The sequence below is a fragment of the Capricornis sumatraensis genome, chromosome 2 (assembly GCF_032405125.1).
Source record: "Capricornis sumatraensis isolate serow.1 chromosome 2, serow.2, whole genome shotgun sequence".
NCBI classification, from domain to species: Eukaryota; Metazoa; Chordata; class Mammalia; order Artiodactyla; family Bovidae; genus Capricornis; species Capricornis sumatraensis.
In genome coordinates this window covers 206,435,640-206,452,927 of record NC_091070.1, presented here as the reverse complement: position 1 = coordinate 206,452,927, position 17,288 = coordinate 206,435,640, and the positions used below count along the sequence as shown (strand labels likewise).

Sequence of the window (17,288 nt, the reverse complement as noted above, 5' to 3'; positions counted from 1 at the left end):
CAATAATTAGAACAACCTGTCTCAAAAGCATTTTAAGTGAAAGGAAAAATTTAAATATATAAAAACTGTCCTTTTATAGAAGAAAACAAGTATTTCCCCAGCAAGAGCTAGGGTCATGTGAATGTCTTCCCAGTTGATAAGTATAATAGAAAGAGGACAAGATCCGTAGGTGTGAGTTTGGGTTTTACCCACTGCTTATTAGCATGATAATCTTAAGACATTTTAACTTCCTGGCATCCATCATCTCTAAAATGAAGATAATACTTCCCATCTTGCCCAGCTTGCTGTTGTAAGGATCAAATGAATCAGCATGTGAATTTTATTTTATGAAAAGGAAAGTGCTATAGAAAAGAGAAAGATACTTATTTTTTTTTCTTATATGTAAAATTAGCATGGGAAGAAAAGAAAATCCAATTTTATCTTAAGAATCTACCACAAATAAATGTTTCGTTTTTGCAAAAAATGACCCTTATTTAAGCTCTTGTCATTCCGTATCTTTGAATATGACTCCTTGAGTTCTGAATAGCTTCCTAAACCCAGACATCAAACCAAGATACAAGAGCCTATGTTTTCTAATAGAGACCTGCTTGTTTTATAAAAGGTTTAATTCATAGTTCATATTAAGAAGCAATGAGGCTGATGATATCTGCCTTGTAGTAGTGGAGCTTAACAAACTGTTTGTAAAGTATCTAATAATACAATGTCAGGTACATAGGTCATTTAATGAATGGAAGCTATTATTATTATTAAACATAGCAGCCTATTTTGCTTATTACTAAAGTAATAGATAAATTAGAAAACATGAGTAATCCAACTAACTATAAACATCTTACTATATGTTTCTGGTTTTTTTTAATTAAAAATCATTTTCCCTCTTATGGGGTATATGGGTTTCCAGTTTTTTACTGTTAAAAATATTCTTGCAATGAATATTTTTGTGTTGCATCTCTAAGAATAGGTGTCTATTAATTAGTGCTTTGTTCTTCCCTCTTGATGGCCATTCCCTGAAGGTACAGGTACACGTGTCTTTTAGCCATTTAAGAAACTAGGCTAGTTAGCTTTCTCTTTACTTTCTCTACCAAGTGTATTCTGACCTAGATTCTGATGTTTAAAAGGAAAAGAGATAGTAAATGTAAACGCTGTCTTGCCAGTCACTTTTAATCTATCCCTCTTTTTCATGCATCTACCCAGCCTCGTTTTGAAGTGGTCATTTTCCTTACAGATGAGGAATTGGTGAAGAAATGGAAAACTGGTAGAATATCTAGATTCCAGTATTTTGCTGCCTGTGTTCCCATTAGGTTGTGTTTTTCTAAGGTGTATAAAACAAAATCAGTTCCATGCTCATCTGTTTGTACTTCACTCTTTTAAGGAGCTGGAGTTTATTTCAAAACTGTTAGCCTTCACTTTTTGGAATATATATTCTCTCCTTGCTTGCTGCAGAACTAATAAGTCTCCCATAGATGAGCTCTTTTTTTAAGCCGTTTTTTATTATTTACCTTCGTTGACATTTTATTTGCTTGATGTCTTTTAATTGATAATGATGTGTTAACATTCTCTATTATGATACATTTGTCAGATTTTCTTTGTAAATCTGATAATTTTGAATGAATATATCTGAGGCGTTAGTATTAGGAACATATAAATTTAGAATTATGTGTCCTCCAGGTAAATTGAATCTTTTATCATTCTTTTGTGACTTTCTTTAATAATCCTTTTTGCCTTTAAGTTGATGTTTTCTGGTGTTAATATTGATTAATATTTGCTGGATGTCATCCTTTAACTTTTTAAAAATAGTATTGATATAGAATTTACCATTGTAACCATTTTAAAGTGTACAATTTAGTGTTTTTTAAGTATATTCTTAATGTGTAGCCATCACCATATCACTTTCATCCTTTTCCTTTTAACCTTACCATGTATCTTTGTCTCATACATAGATATACTTTGTTGTTATGATTGCTTTTAAATCCAAACTGACACTATCTTTTTTTTTACTAGCTTTGTGTGTTCATATATATTGTGATTACTGATATATTTTGAATTATTTCTGCCATCTTATTTTATGGCCTTTTTTCCCCTTTATCCTTTTCATATCCCCTCACCCCACCTCCGCCCCAAACACACCCCAAACACACCTCCTTCTGCTTTAGTTTTAGAACTGATGAAAGGTTTTAAAAAAATTATATTTGAGTTTTCATTTGGGTTTGAAGTTCATATGTGACTGTTCTTTTACGGTTGCTGTTAAAAATAAATCATGCCCACAAAGCCTAAAATCTTAAAATATACAGTGTCTTCACTGCTTCCTAAACAATCCGGGAACCTTAAATAAACAGTTTGATCTAATTAGCCCTTTCATATTATATTTTAGTTTTATCTTGTTTATTTTTCTCTTCTTTTTTCGTTTTGGCCGCATGCAGCATGTGTGATCTTAGCTCCCCGACCAGGGAGCAAACCCACGTCCCCTGCAGTGGAAGCATGGAGTCTTAACCACTGGATCACCAGGGGGGTCCCTCACACCTTCCTTTTAGAAATTACTTTGCTTCTTCCAGAAGTATCTGCTTTAGAAATTTCTTTGGAAAATTCTGGTTTTGTTTTTATTTTGCTCTCATTCTTGATGTCAATTCAAGATTGACAACTATTTATCCTAGCACTTTAACGATACCATTCGATTTTGTCCTGGTTTCCTTTGTTCCTGTTAAAAAAGTCTGCTCTGAGCTTAGTTGTCTTTTACTTATTTATTTTTTAGTTCTTTCTGGTTATTCTTAAGATTTCTCTTTGATTTTTGTGTTGTGCAAGTATGAACTTTATCCCAGTCCTGCTTGGGATATAAGGACTATAAGGACTCATGTCTTTTCCTGAAGTTTAAAATTTTTTTTCCATTATATCTTTTTTTGTTTTATTTATTTATTTATTTTAAAATGTATTTATTTTAATTGGAGGCTTACTTTACAGTATTGTATTGGTTTTGCCATACATTGGCATGAATCTGACACGAGTTATATCTTTGAGTATTGCTTCTTTCCCATTCTCCCCAGTTTACCTTTCTGGAATTCCAGTTAGATGAATGTTATACCATCTCATTCTATCTCCCACAGATGCTGACACTTTTAAATTTGTCTCTTAGAGCTCCACATTCCAGTTCATAGATTATTTCTTTAGCTATATTCAGTCTGTTCTTTGACCAGTCCATTGTGTTTTAAAGTTCTGTTTGGTTCTTTTTCAAATCAGTCATTTCTGGTGGCCTCTTTTTCCTTTCTCATGTTTTTAGTTCCCTTGTTTGTATGTGTGCTGTGCTAAGTTGCTTCAGTCGTGTCCGACTCTTTGCGACCCGGGGGACTGTAGCCTGCCAGGCTTCTCTGTCCATGGAGTTCTCCAGGCAAGAATACTGGAGTGGGTAGTCATTCCCTTCTCTAGGGAATCTTCCCGACCCAGGGATTGAACCTGCGTCTCTTACACTTCTGCATTAGCAGGCAGGTTCTTTACCACTAGCGCCACCTGGGAAGCCCACCCTTCTTTATGTAAAACATGTTTATTTCCTATTCTGTATCTGATGGTTCCATTATCTGAAGTCTTAAGGAACTACTGCAACCCTGTATTGTTTCTGCTAACTCTTACTGTGGCTTGTTTTCTGAAGTATTTGATAAGTAAATTCATAATAGTTCAGTGATCTTAATCTTCAGGAATCTTGAGGGGTCTGGGTTTAGGGTACATTCCTCAATAGAGCATTTGCATTTGCTTCTATCAGTTGCCCCTAGTGCTACCAAGCCAGCTTGGCATTTTCTGGTCCATGCAGATAATGTTCTTGATTTTTTTTTTTTTTTTTTGCCACGCATGCCATTGGGCATGCAGAATCTTAGTTCCCCAACCAGGAATCGAATCCACACCCCCTGCAATGGAAGTGTGGAGTCTTAACCACTGGACTACCAGGGAAGTCCCATGTTTTTAATTTCAATGAGAGACTTTTGTTTTTCTCCACTTTAGGTGAGCTTGACACAGTTGGGTTATTTTGCCAGCAGTTTTTTCCTCTAGCTCGCTCTTTGACTCAGAGTATAGCCATTCATAGTTTTATACAAGGAATGTTAATTTCAACTCCTCAGCTTTGGCTTTTCCTTACTTTAAAATAAACTAAACTGTATGTTTAAAAGGATATTTGTTTTACCTTATTAAGCATTTTTTAGATGTTTTTCAGAGTGTGTGTGTGTATTGGTGAGTGAATGTAGGTATGCACATGTGAGTGTGTGTGTAAGAAATTGTTCATTGTGTCTTGGCACTATTTAAATTGAACCTGGAAAGTTTATAAACCATGAGAGTTTTATTTGGCTTTGTAAACATTATATTGTGTCATTCATATGACCACCTACCATTTATGTTTATTTTAAAAGCAATACTATAACAATATACAAATGATTACATATCTGTTAACTAAAAATTGTTTATTTGATAAATGTTGAATAATTTATTTTTCTATCTATACTTGTGTGAAAGTTGAAAGCACAGGTCTCTGGCATCAGACTACTTGGCTTCCAATCCCAGGTTTTCTGTTTATTGGCTGTGTGGCCATAGGAAAATTAGCTAACTTCTCTGTACCTAGATTTTCTCATCTGTAAAGTGGTAATAAGTATACTTATTTCATATCATGATTATGATGTATAAATAATACAGTATATAACACAGAGGGTCTGGTACATAGTCAGTGTTTGGTACATGTTAGCAACATTTGTTGTTATTTTTTTAATCTTTCCTGGCCTATTCTTCATGTGTATTGAAAGAGAAAAATAGATGTATGCATGTGTGTAGGTATATTTTTGTGTATATATATATATATGTATTTACATATATGTATTTTTAATGTTGGTTTGAGGAGCTATGGTGAAATTAGGGAAGTAGAACGCCAATAAATTTTAACATTAAACTTAACTTTATTAAAGTAATATAAACATATTGTTTAAAAGTTAAGAGTACAAAAAGGCATATAATGAAATATAGTAGTTTCATGTTCCTCCCTTCTCTATGCCTCTCACCCCCTCAGGCTCCTCTCCTTACAGATATCAACTCTGTTAGCTTCTTCTGACATTTATGTGTATCATTTATATATACAATATGTGTATACTATCATCTACTGACACTACCTTGCCTGTTGATCATGGTAGACGAGGATTTAGCTCTTGGCCTAACGTGTGCTCTGCTCCTGCCTTCCCCCAGTTCTTCCAGTATAGTCCAGTTGCAGTGCTTGTGTGTGTGTATGTTTAATTTATTTAGTTTTAATTGAGGGGTAATTGCTTTACAATATTGTGTTGGTTTCTGCCATACAGCAACATGAGTCAGCTGTAGGTATACATATGTCCCCTTTCTCTTGAACCTCCCTCCCACCTCCCGCCCCATCCTGTTCCTCTAGGTTGTCACAGAGCCCCAGTTTGAGTTCCCTGAGCCATACAGCACGTTCCCACTGGCTATCTTCTTCTGTATACGGCAGTGTGCTGTGTCCACGCTACTCTCCATTCATCCCACTCTTTCCTTCCACCCCCCCCACGCACCCCACCCCCACCCCATCCATAAGTCTGTTTTCTATGTCTGTCTTTCAACCAGTATCAAAACAGTATTGAAAACATTATTGTTAAATAATATTGTACCTTTTCACTGCTGAGAATATGTTACCTTTTTTTTCCCTCTTGCTTAATAATTGCTTTAAAAAAAAAGTGCTTAGTGTTCCTTTTTCTTTCTGGTAATTCTTCGCACAACTTCTGCTGTCTCTCAGTATAATTTCCTACAAGGTTAATTGCATCATTAACCTTATTAGTTTTAGTCCCCCTCATCCCTCCTACACCCTGGGAGAGAGCTCTGTTCTCTTTCTTTGGGGTATTTCTCTAAGTCCTGCTCTCCAGCTCTCATATAGACTTCCCCTGTGGTTATTCTTTTATATTTGGCTGTGCCAGCTCTTAGTTGCGGCGTGTGGGGTGGCATGTGGGATCTAGTTCCCTGACCAGGGGTCAAACCCAGGCCCCCTGCTTTGGGAGCACTGAGTCTTAGCCGCAGGACCACCAGGTCACTCTTGTCCTTTTCCTTTTCTTTAGGTTGAAATCCATGTTGATCTACTGTGTTCTCTCAATAGTGTATGTCTTCTACAAGTTTCTGCAGGTTAAAAGGGTGCTATGGTGACTGAGAGAGTGCGGTCACGGCAGTCCTCAAGACTGTCTTTTGAGCCACATTGTGTAAATCTGAATGGGCCTCCCCCTTTTATCTGGTGTGCAGGTGTCATCCTAAGCTTGCCCTTCACCGCTAGAGATTCCCTTCACTTCTCTCCTTCACTGGGTCTCCTCTGTCCTGTATTCCATGACTTTTTGTTCTTAATTTACTGCTTCATTTTACTAAAGATCATCCTCCAGCGCCTTCCTGAGAAAGGTTGCATAGTAAAGTTTTTGAGTTCTTGCATCAAAATGCCTTCATTTTTCTGTCACGTTTTTTTCCTGTCACCTGATTGGGGTTTAGATTTCTAGATTGAAAATACTTTTTCTTCAGGATTGTGAAGGCACTGTTCCATCACCGTCTTGATTCCAACATTGCTGGTGAGGTGTCTGAAACCATTCAAATTACTGATCCTTAGTATGTTACCTTATTTTATTCTTCTGGAAAATTGTTGAATCTTTTCTCTGTGTTCTGAAATTTCACATACCTTGGTGTGTGGCTTTTGTTTTTTAAAACTGAAGTATAGTTGATATACAATATTATACTAGTTTCCAGTGTACAACCTTGTGAGTCTGTATTTACCCATTGTGCTGGGTATGTATTTGGCCCTTTTAATTTGGAAATTGAAGTTCATTGGTTCTAGGAGATTTATTAGAATTGTTTTGTTGATGATTTTCTCCTCTCTATTTTTTCTGTTCGTTCTTTTCAGAGTTCCTATTATTTGAAGGTTGGCTTCCTTATACTGAACTTTCTTACTTTTTCTTCCATGCTTTTCCATTTGCTTATCTCTTTCTTCTATTTTCTGGGAGATACATCATCTTCCAATCATTCTATTAAGCTTTAATTTCTAAGCATTATTTTTCTCTGTCCCTTTTTTTAAAATTTATTTTTAGGGTTTTTTTTGGCTGCTGTAAGTCCTTGTTGCTGCATACACGCTTGCTCTAGTTGCGACCTGCGAGGGCTGCTCTCTAGTTGCGCTGCACAGGCTTCTCACTGCAGTGCCTTCTCACTGCAGAGCACACGCTTTCAAGCACAGGCTCAGTGGTCGTGGTGCACAGGCTCAGTGGTCGTGGTGCACAGACTCAGTAGCCCTGAGATGTGTGGAATCTTCCTGTGTCCTCTGCATTGGCAGTTGGATTCTTAACCACTGGACCACCAGGGAAGTCCTGAATTTCCCATTTTTTATAGTATCTTCAGTTTTTCCATGAAAGCAGTATCTCTCTAAATTTTCTCCTTAGGTAATTTGTTTCTTCCACATTGCATTTTTTCTGTATCTGGTCTTCCATCTTGACCCTTACCTTGTACATCTTATAATATACACAGTTGTTTGTCTACTCCTTAGTAAGAGAATGGGCTTCCCTAGTGGCTCAGTTGGGAAAGAATCTGCCCACAGTGCAGGAGACCTGGGTTCAATCCCTGGGTCGGAAAGATCCTCCGGAGAAGGAAATGGCAACCCACTCCAATACTCTTGCCTGGAAAATTCCATGGACAGGAGAGCCAGGCAGGCTGCGGTTCATGGATCACAAAGAGTCATACACGACTGTGCAACTTTGACTTTCTTTCAGTTTAGTAAGAGAGTGGGACTAAAACCTGGTTGGATTCTCTGGGCCTGTAGATAAGGCTTATGAACTTTGAGATTCACTGTGGTATGTCCTAGGGGTGCTTGCAGTTGGGGAATTCCTGGTCTTTCCTGGTAGAGGGATCAGAGTTCCCAAGGAGGACTCTTCCAGTCTTTTGCTGGGAGGGCAGTGTTTTGAGAGCCAGGTATGGGGAGAGGGCTAGCTTGGGAGAGGGAGTGCCCAGTAGTCAGTGTACCATACATACCGTTAGGTAAGCAAATCCATGGTCTGTTGCTAGTGTACCCAGGCCTTCAATTATGTCGAACTTCCAGTTGAAGTGTCCTTTTCTTTGCCCTATCCAAAGTGAGCTTTCAGGCTTTTGCCAGGATGAGGGACAAGCAATTGCCTTTTGCTTGAGTGTGGAGTTGGAGAGGAATCTGTACCATTTCTCAAACAGCTCTCACCCAGTTCTTATATTTGCCATAACCTCTTTCCTGTTCCTCCCATTTCAGAAGTATCTGGGTCCTTTGAAGACACTGCAGTGTAGATCTGACTGGTTCTATATATTTTCTCCACTGCTGGCTTATGATTCAACTTTCTTGACCTGCCTAGTCCATTTTTATTTATCTGTCTGCTTTCCTGCTTCCAAAATCTTGTTACTATTGCCAGCTCTCCTGTTTTCCCTATCCTATTTCCCCTATCCTGTTTATGTCTTAAAACAAAACAAAACAAAACAAACTCTTGGTTGTAGTTTTACTGGGGTTTTTGGAGGACATAAAATTAGATGCAAATGTTCCTTCTGCCATTTTAACTTGGAGGTCTCAGTTTTTAAAATGGCAATTCATGGTGTTTTTGAAGGTCACAAGTGACATGTACTTATTTGTAGATAATTTGGAAAGTAGGAATAATCTGAGATAGTTAAACATCACTGTATTTCTACCATACAGAAAAAACTGGTAACATTTTGATATACTCTCAGTCTGTTTTCTTTATTTGTGTATTCTTACATATACATTGGTCTTTTTCATAATTGGAATCATACTATTTATTTTTAGTTTTGTTTCCTGCTTTCTTCACCTAATGAACCATTTTCCCATGTCAGAACATACTCTTTCAAAACATTTCTAATGGATGTATAATATAAATGTTGTTTGGCACTATCATGAGCAGTTTCCCATGTTGTAACGGTCTTTGAAAGGAAAATTTCCAGTGGGATTATAATATGGCTGTTACATGACTTTGTCATGATTTATTTAACTCTTGTCCTATTGATATATATTTTTTCTAACCTAAATTAGACTCATGCAGTCAGAATATGTGTGTCTTGTTCATGATTCTATATTTGAGCTTAACCCAGTATCTAATGTGGAGTGGCTGGAGGAGTGTTTTGTTCAGTGAATGAACAGTTTTACACGAAAGTCTGATTGTTTCCTTAAGTTAGACTCTAAAAAGGACTCTTACTTGGTTAAAAGGTATAAACTTTTTGAAGCTTCTTGGTAGTTTATTTTCAATTTGTTCTTTGATTCAGAATAAGAAACAAGGATGTAAAAACGAGGAGGTGCTTGCCGTACTAGGCCATGAACTGGGGCACTGGAAGTTGGGACACACAGTCAAAAATATCATTATTAGCCAGGTAAGTCTGGAGTAATTCTCTCTCTACCGCTTTTTCTTGGCCACACTGCCAGCTTCTCCAACCAGGGATCGAATCCATGCCCCCTGCAGTAGAAACACAGAGTCTTAACTACTGGACCACTAGGGAAGTCCTGACAATTCTCTTTTTATGGCAGGAGAGTCAAATAATAAGTATAGCAGGCATGAGAGTTCACATAGTAGAGAAGTGAAGACAGACTCTGTAGCCAAGCTTCATATCACAGCTTGCTGACTTACTACCTTTGTGACCTCAGGCAAGTTCCTGAGCCTCTCTCTGCTTCCATTCCCTTGTTGAATGATGATACCTCATAAGACTGAAAGAATTAAATGAGTTAATACATGTAAAGAGTCTGGAGTAGTACCTGAAATGTGGCAATTACTACATAAATATTTATTGTTGTTACCAGTTGCTCAGCTGCAGGAGCTGTGAAGATCAAAAGGAGTGAGCCTAGATAAGTTGGGCATTAAAATGTTTTTTAAAAAACATTTCTTCTCTTTTAAAAAAGTCATTGTATAAACATTGAAAAGAAATTGCAAAAAGTAGTAAATATAAAGAAGAAAATACTTTCTGTAACATTCCTCTTTGGGTATTTATACTGCTAAACCAACAGAATGACGATAGTTTTCAGGCTCTGAGTGAAATAGCACTCTTGTTTTTTGGACTGATTCTGAGCATGTATGGTCTCTGATGCGTCTTTAATGGTCTTTGTAGCTTTCTAAAAGGTCAGCTGGTTCTGGGTGATGGATCACATGGGAAGGCTTGTGTACCTGCTCCTATAGGCACTCTTCTGTTGCCTTACGTCTGTAGGTATAAAAATGAGCGCCTTGGCTGGAAGCTATGTTGTATGGATACATGGCAGTGAGTAAGACATTAAATAAGTCCAAATGCAAGTGTATTTAAGTACTCAGTTTAATAAGGAAAATCACTGCTCCATTCATGAAAGAAGGGGTCCAGTAGCCTACTGTGAGGGTAGTGGGCTGATCCCAGAGGTGCCTCATCAGGGCTGGAGTTGATTGCCTCTTCTAATAGATGGGGCACTTCAGCTGGAGCCAGTGGGGAAGGTCTGCGTTGTTGATTAATCATTGACTCCATCCCTGTCACCATGGCCCCTCTGTTCATGAGCAGTTGGCCAAGTCCTAGAGTGGCTGGGCACAGAAGCTGGCCAACATCCACAGGCATCTTCTCCACCTGAGTGTTGACAGAGCCTCCCCTGCTGTGGAATAGTTTCGGTGAAGATTCTTATTAGACCTAAGTATTATCATACTCTGGGCTAGTTTTGAAAGTTTTCCCACATACCTCTTTCCCACATCTGCTTGTTATCCATCCTCTAGTTTGCTCCAAGGCCCTAATCACCCAGCTAAACCAATATTTGCTCACTAATAACAAATAAGTATGTATATACCCTCAACTCAGACCCTCTCTACTTCTAGAATAAAAGTAAAACTATAAAACCACCTAAGTAACTTTTTCTATGGTCACGCTAACATTGTTCTTAAAATCACATCTTGATGTCTTGTTCTACTGATCCCACAATGAAATTAGCTTAGTAATAACTTAGAAATTTTGTATCCTTCTTTCTAGATGAATTCTTTCCTGTGTTTCTTCTTGTTTGCTGTATTAATTGGTCGAAAGGAGCTGTTTGTTGCATTTGGTTTTAATGACAGCCAGCCCACTCTGATTGGACTATTGATCATCTTCCAGTTTATTTTTTCACCATATAATGAGGTAATGTATAATCTTTAAAATTATCTCACATATACTCTTATCTATTTCAAATCTAGAACCTTGAGAGTAGTGAAAAAAGAAACAAACAAAACTATAGTTTCAACAAGCAAGTTTAGTCCCTTGATTTACTGGCCAGTATAAGAATGTAGCAGAAAAACCCAGTCCCAAATAAAAGGTGCTTCTATATTGTTAGGGGGAAAAAAGTGGAGAATTAGACTTTAGTGGTGAAAACCTCGATGTAGCATGTACCTCAGAGACTTGGTAGATGGAAATTAACTATTGGAACACTATGTCCTAGACCACATTTCGTCAAGTGCTGGCGAAAATCTGTATGTGAGGGGACTAAACAACCGATAATGGAGTGTGTGTGTGACTGGATGAGAGAGACTGTATGACAGTGTTCCTCTGGTTGCATTTCCTGACCACCTGCTTCAGAACAGACTTAGCATCTGACTCCAGACCCTCTGAAGCAAAGTTGGATGTTTTATGGTAAGCAGAGTTTGAGAACCACTGCTCCATGACTGCTCAGTAGGTTCAAGGGACAGCTGCCCTGGGACACTTGAAGTCAGGAGACACATAGACAGACAGATTAGTTAATGATTATAACCCAAAAAGTACATTCAAGATTTGGAAAGACATTTCAGGTAGGAGCCAGATATTAGCTTTGAACATGTCTAAGAAGATATCAGGAGCTCCCAGACTTTATGTTGAAGCTCTGGATCTGCTGATGGCAATATGAGGTACAGTTGAGAGACTTTAAACTTTCTTTTTGCTTTATTGCCTGATGTATTTTAAGGTAAGAAATAGACATCATGTCATCCAACTTATAATATTAATACTTCAGTATGCAAATAAATAATTTTTCCCTCAAAAATTTCTATTTTTAAATGAAACTTGTCCCCTTCCTAGTAGTCACCCTCAGAGACTGAATATTTATTTTAATGAAGCTACCATAGCTCAGAACACTCTAAAAAATTCTATTTTGAGGCCATCATTAGAGGCTATAGTATGTGTGTATACATGTATATACATCTATACATGTATACTTGTATATGTATATTAGAATATTCTCAGTGAAGACTGTTGTTAACATCTAAAGGTGGATAAGTAGGCAAGATTATTTTTCTTTTAATGGAAAAAAGAGTCTGAGTATAAACCACCACATCTTACCTCTGAGAAACATGGTGTCATGGGCTTTGGAGTCATCAAGAATGTCAGCACTACCACCTTCTAGTTGTGTGACCACAAATAAGTTGTCTCGCTTCTGAGATACCCCTTCTTCATCTGTAAAACAGGAGTAAGAGTCATCACCTTGTAGGGTTGCTGGAGGATGTAAAACGCCGACTCAGTGCTTGGCCCATGGCAGGTCCTCAGAAGTATCTCTTCATTAAGATTGACGTGTCTTTGGATATATATCTGTTTCTGGTCTATTTGCTTAAAGAGGGAAAGGCTCAATTTCTAGTAATTCCCCCACCCTAGGGTCTCCTAAATACAAGTGAGCTTTCTTTTGGCTTGCTGTTTCTCTTGTCCTGAGCTGAACTTCCTCTGCAGTATTGGCTCATGAAAGCTTTAGCGACAACAAAGAGGGGAAGTGGTTAAAATGCTTTTATTTCCTTTTTCAGGTTCTTTCTTTTTGCCTAACAGTCCTCAGCCGCAGATTTGAGTTTCAAGCCGATGCATTTGCCAAGAAACTTGGGAAGGCCAAAGACTTATATTCTGCTTTAATCAAACTAAACAAAGACAACTTGGGATTCCCTGTTTCTGACTGGTTGTTTTCCATGTGGCATTATTCTCATCCTCCACTACTAGAGAGACTTCAAGCTCTGAAAAATTCAAAACAAGACTGAGTTGCCCAGGGTCTGCAACTGAAGACATTTCTGATTATTTTCTGTCCTGGCAGCATGTTCTGGCTCTTGATGTTTTTAACTTTTTTTTTTTTAAGGAAAAATGATTAAGTACAGAAAAGCGAAGCTTTAAATACATTTAATATCTCATTTCAAAAATGATTTTAATAATCCATTTCTTAAAGAAAACACTGGATGAAATTTTGAGGCTTAATGTTTTTAAAGGCATAGTTTTATCTTTAAAATCTAGTTTACCATCCACTTGTAAAATTATTTCAGAAAATACAGAACTTGTTTTATTTACATGTTTATACGGAACCTGCATATAAGGTATTTGGGGGCATATGTTTAAAAGGGAACACCACCTCTGAATTCTCTCTGTAAGGCAGAAACAGTGGTCCCAAATCACTGTGCTCATACCTAAGTTGAAACTTATTTCTACTTTTATGCTGTTATGATTTAAGCTGGCCAATCAGTGTTTTAAATAAGGAAAAAAAATTAATAATTCATAAGGCTGATGTTATACAACTGAAAGTAGTTAGAAATATGTACAGAGTATTTTAAATCATTGGGTTTTCTTTTTTTTTTTTATAAAATTTCAGTCTTTTTCTTTCTTTCCACCTGGTGGGTATGATCCCATTAGGGATAATATAGTATTATCCCAAACATTCAGTTTTTTTCATTCATACTCTTAAGTATTCAATAAATAGTGCATCCTTTTACTTAGCAGAAATAGCCATATTGAACAGGTTTTGCTGTTAAAAGTGGGAGAATTGTGGAAAGAAGAAGAAGTGACATTTTAAGAGATATAAGAGTGAAATATGATGATTCTCTTATGATGTTACAGGAAAAAATATAATTTTCTATCTCTTTGGACAGAAAAGTTTGTTTTTATTTTTCTAATTTTTATCAGTAAGTCATGAGTACTATTTTATTTAATCAGGCATAATTCCATTTTAGAAAATTATAGTTCTTGATATGCAGGCAGTTTTTATTTTCAAAACAAACGTCATGAAAGATTTCCAGTTTCTGAAACTGCATGTTTGACTCAAATCTCTGTTCACTTTCCGAATGAGACCCAACTTTGTGCCCAGAGTCCCACCCACTGGTGATGTATATACCTTCTGGGCATTTATTCCAAAGTGGGATCAACTGTGTGCGCTTGGCCTCTGGCCAGAAAGTCTTTTGGTTTTGGATGATGTCTCTACATGGAAACATAATAAAAACAAGCCTCTAGTTTAGTACCGCATTATTTATTTTCCTAAGGAACAGTCCTGTGACTTTATCCAGCATCTTTTACCTATGAATTCATGCTGTGATAACTGCCTTTCCTTCCTTTCTTGCCTTTAAATACAGTTCTACACCAGTGAAACATTAAAAATTGCCAATGCAGATTGATGTACTTTGTCTGTGATTTGACAAAATCTGTCTGTCATTTGTTACCTAGGATGTATGATTATTACCCTAGAGGAGCTGAGTGCTAGTAGCAAAGAGTAGAAGGGACAGCCATCATGCTGCGTGGTGGCAGGACCATTGCTGTACCTCCCTCAGAGCCCTCTTCACTGCCTTCCTCCTGCTCCAGTCCAGAGCATTACCAGTTCTTGCCGACGTCTGCTCAGAAGCGTCATTCAGAACCATCCTTCTCCATTCCCGTAACTTCTCATTGTCTTGGTCTGTTTGGTCTACTCCAGCTGCCTCTCCGGCCTTCCTTTCATGTGGCAACAGTAACTAGCTTTTTAATGCGCGATTGTTTTGACCTGGTCCCCTACAATTTATGGGAGGCCTAGGGATGGCCAGAGGCTACTACTGGTAGGTTCCTGAGGTATTGGCCAGTCAAGGGAGGGAGAAAGGCCAGCCAAGGAGGGAAGGAGGTTGCACTCTGTACGCTAATACTTGGTGGACAGAATGCAGTAGATAAGGCCTCAGATAAAATGGTATGACCTCAGCGGGGTTGATTTCTGAATCTAAGGCAGAGTCCTTGCTGTGTGTATATACTGCCTTTGTCTGACTTGGTCCTATGCTAAAGTCTGAGAGCTACTAGTAAGTGATACCTCTGTTTAGGATAGGAGCTGGGATCAAGTCAGTGATTTTAATACCAATGATGGTCCCAGCTTGCCCTTTGACCTGTATATCCTCATGGTCACCCCTAATCCTTTGTGTGATGACTCCCCTCCCTGAGGTCTCCTTCTTCCACTTGGTCTTTGTCATCCGTCTTTTTTGTGTGTGTGTGCATATGTACTTCATGTAGTTTTGATTGTTTTGAGAGTTCTGCCATCATTTGCAGAAAAGTTTTCCCATAGCAGAAAGCTTACCTTGCGGGCCTTAAGTTCTGTCTTAGAGGCCATACAAAGAAAAAGTACAGAGAACCCCTTTCCAAAAACTCCTGATTCAGGATCATGATGATGTGAGCAAGTAACTTCTGTACCAGGCTATGTACAGTCTGGTGGATGAGCAGGAACAATCCACAGTGGGGTGGTATAGCCCTGTTCAGATAATATGGATAGGGAGACCTCTGCCCTTCTCTTATTATCCAGGATGGTTTCCAGGGAGGAGGGTTTCTCAAACAATTTGAACAGATAGGAAGATACCTCCATGTGTCCTAAAACCCTGTGAAGCCAGGACTGTTCCCACCCAGTGAGGAGGATGAAGCCTGCACCTTCAGGAGAGAGCTCTCCTCTGGCTCTCTGCCTGATGACCGACCAACAGGGAAGCTTCACTTAGGCTTAGGATCCAGGGCAGGGCTCTAGAATGTAACACACCACTTACTAGGAAGACCTTGGGTAAGAAGCTGACTGAGCTTTTATGTCTCTCATCTGTTATTTAGTCAGCACATACGGTGCCCCCACAGGGTACCAAGCTCTCCTCTGGGTGCTGCAGGATGCATGAGCAAATAAACCACAGAAAGAGCCCCACCTCATGGAGTTTACATTCTAGGGTGGAGAAACAGACAATCAGAATAGAAATTCAATAGTGATACATGTCTTAGAGAAAAAGGAAGGCCTGAGGTGTTTGTGGGGTAGGAGGGAAGTTGTGGAAGTTGTAATTTTAAACAGGATGGTTGTAAAAAGGTGCCACTGAAGGTAATGTTTGGACAAAGCCCTGGAGGAAGGGAGTGAGTGATCCCTACAGGTGTTTGGGGGAAGAGCGTTCTAGGAAGAGTGAGCACGAACAGCAAGTGTAAAAGCCTTTATGTGGGAGTGAGGCGGTGTTTTAGAGACACCACGAGGCCAGAGAGGCTGGGATGGGCTGTTCTAAGGAGATGCGGCAGGAAATAGTCTGAGGGGCAGACATGCACAGACTTAGAGGGCCCCATAGGCCACTGGCGGGACTCAGGCTTTGATTAGACTGCAGAGGGGAAGACACTGGAGGGCTTGGGGCCAGGGATTGGCATGATCTAAGTGTTAACTGGCTACTAGGGTGAGGAGCAAAGGTACCAGCTAGGGACTAGTTGGGAAGCTCTTGCAATACTTCCAGCAAAAAAAGTAAAAATGGATGCTAGGGTAGTAGGGAAGTGATGAGAAGTGGTTGGATTCTGGAAATATTTTGAAGGCTGAGCCAACAGGATTTGCTGATGCATCAGACAGAGGTACAAGAAAGAGTGGAGTAGAGAATGCCTCTAGCATATTTAGCTTGTCACAGAGAGAATGGCGTTGCCAGTAACTGAGGTGGCGAGCAGGGGGATTTTGGAGGGGCAGAGCATCTTAACATTTTCCTCGTGTGAAAATTGAGATATCTACTAGACATCTAAGGAGGGATGTTGAGTGAGCAGTCCGATAAATGAATTAAGGGGAGAGATTCAAGCTAGGGAGTTATAGGTGGAATTTAAAGCCACTGAACTGAATGAGACCACAAGAGGAGTGAGAGAAAAAGATGTGCCATGTGGTCCTCTGACTTTCACATGCTGGGGAGACGAGAGACCCAGCAAAGGAATCTGAGTAGGACAGGGTGGTGAGCTAGAAGCCGAAGTTTGTTTTAACTTGTTTAAAACAACTTTATTCCCATAAAAAGGAGCAAAAATATGGGATGGTAGCTGTAAGGAGACGTGGGATTGAGAGAGACTCATTTTTTAACATGACAAATGGGGATAATACCTGGTTTTTGGAGCTATCTTAAGGGTTGAACGAGATCACATTTGCAGGATGTTTAGCACAACAGATAATAAGAGCTCAATAACTGATTAATGATAATGATATTAATAATTCATCATAATTGCTATGGTGTAAATAAGCACAAAAAACAGAAGTGCCTAACGCAGCTGGCAGTTGGGGTGAGGAGAGGGTTACTAGAGGACATGATTAAGTTTTCAAAGAGAAGGAATCAAGTAGA

General features: G+C 38.7%; 1 protein-coding gene across 1 annotated transcript in view; it reads left to right on the top strand.

Moving 5' to 3' along the window:
* Positions 1-14,298, top strand: part of ZMPSTE24 (zinc metallopeptidase STE24) — a 41,817-nt gene extending 27,519 nt beyond the window's left edge. The window contains exons 9-11 of the mRNA XM_068961876.1: positions 9,271-9,375; positions 10,975-11,118; positions 12,741-14,298. Of these exons, the coding sequence (XP_068817977.1) occupies positions 9,271-9,375; positions 10,975-11,118; positions 12,741-12,965 (474 nt within the window). The 3' untranslated portion in view covers positions 12,966-14,298. The remainder of the gene's footprint in view (positions 1-9,270; positions 9,376-10,974; positions 11,119-12,740) is intronic.
* Positions 14,299-17,288: the final 2,990 nt, after the last annotated feature.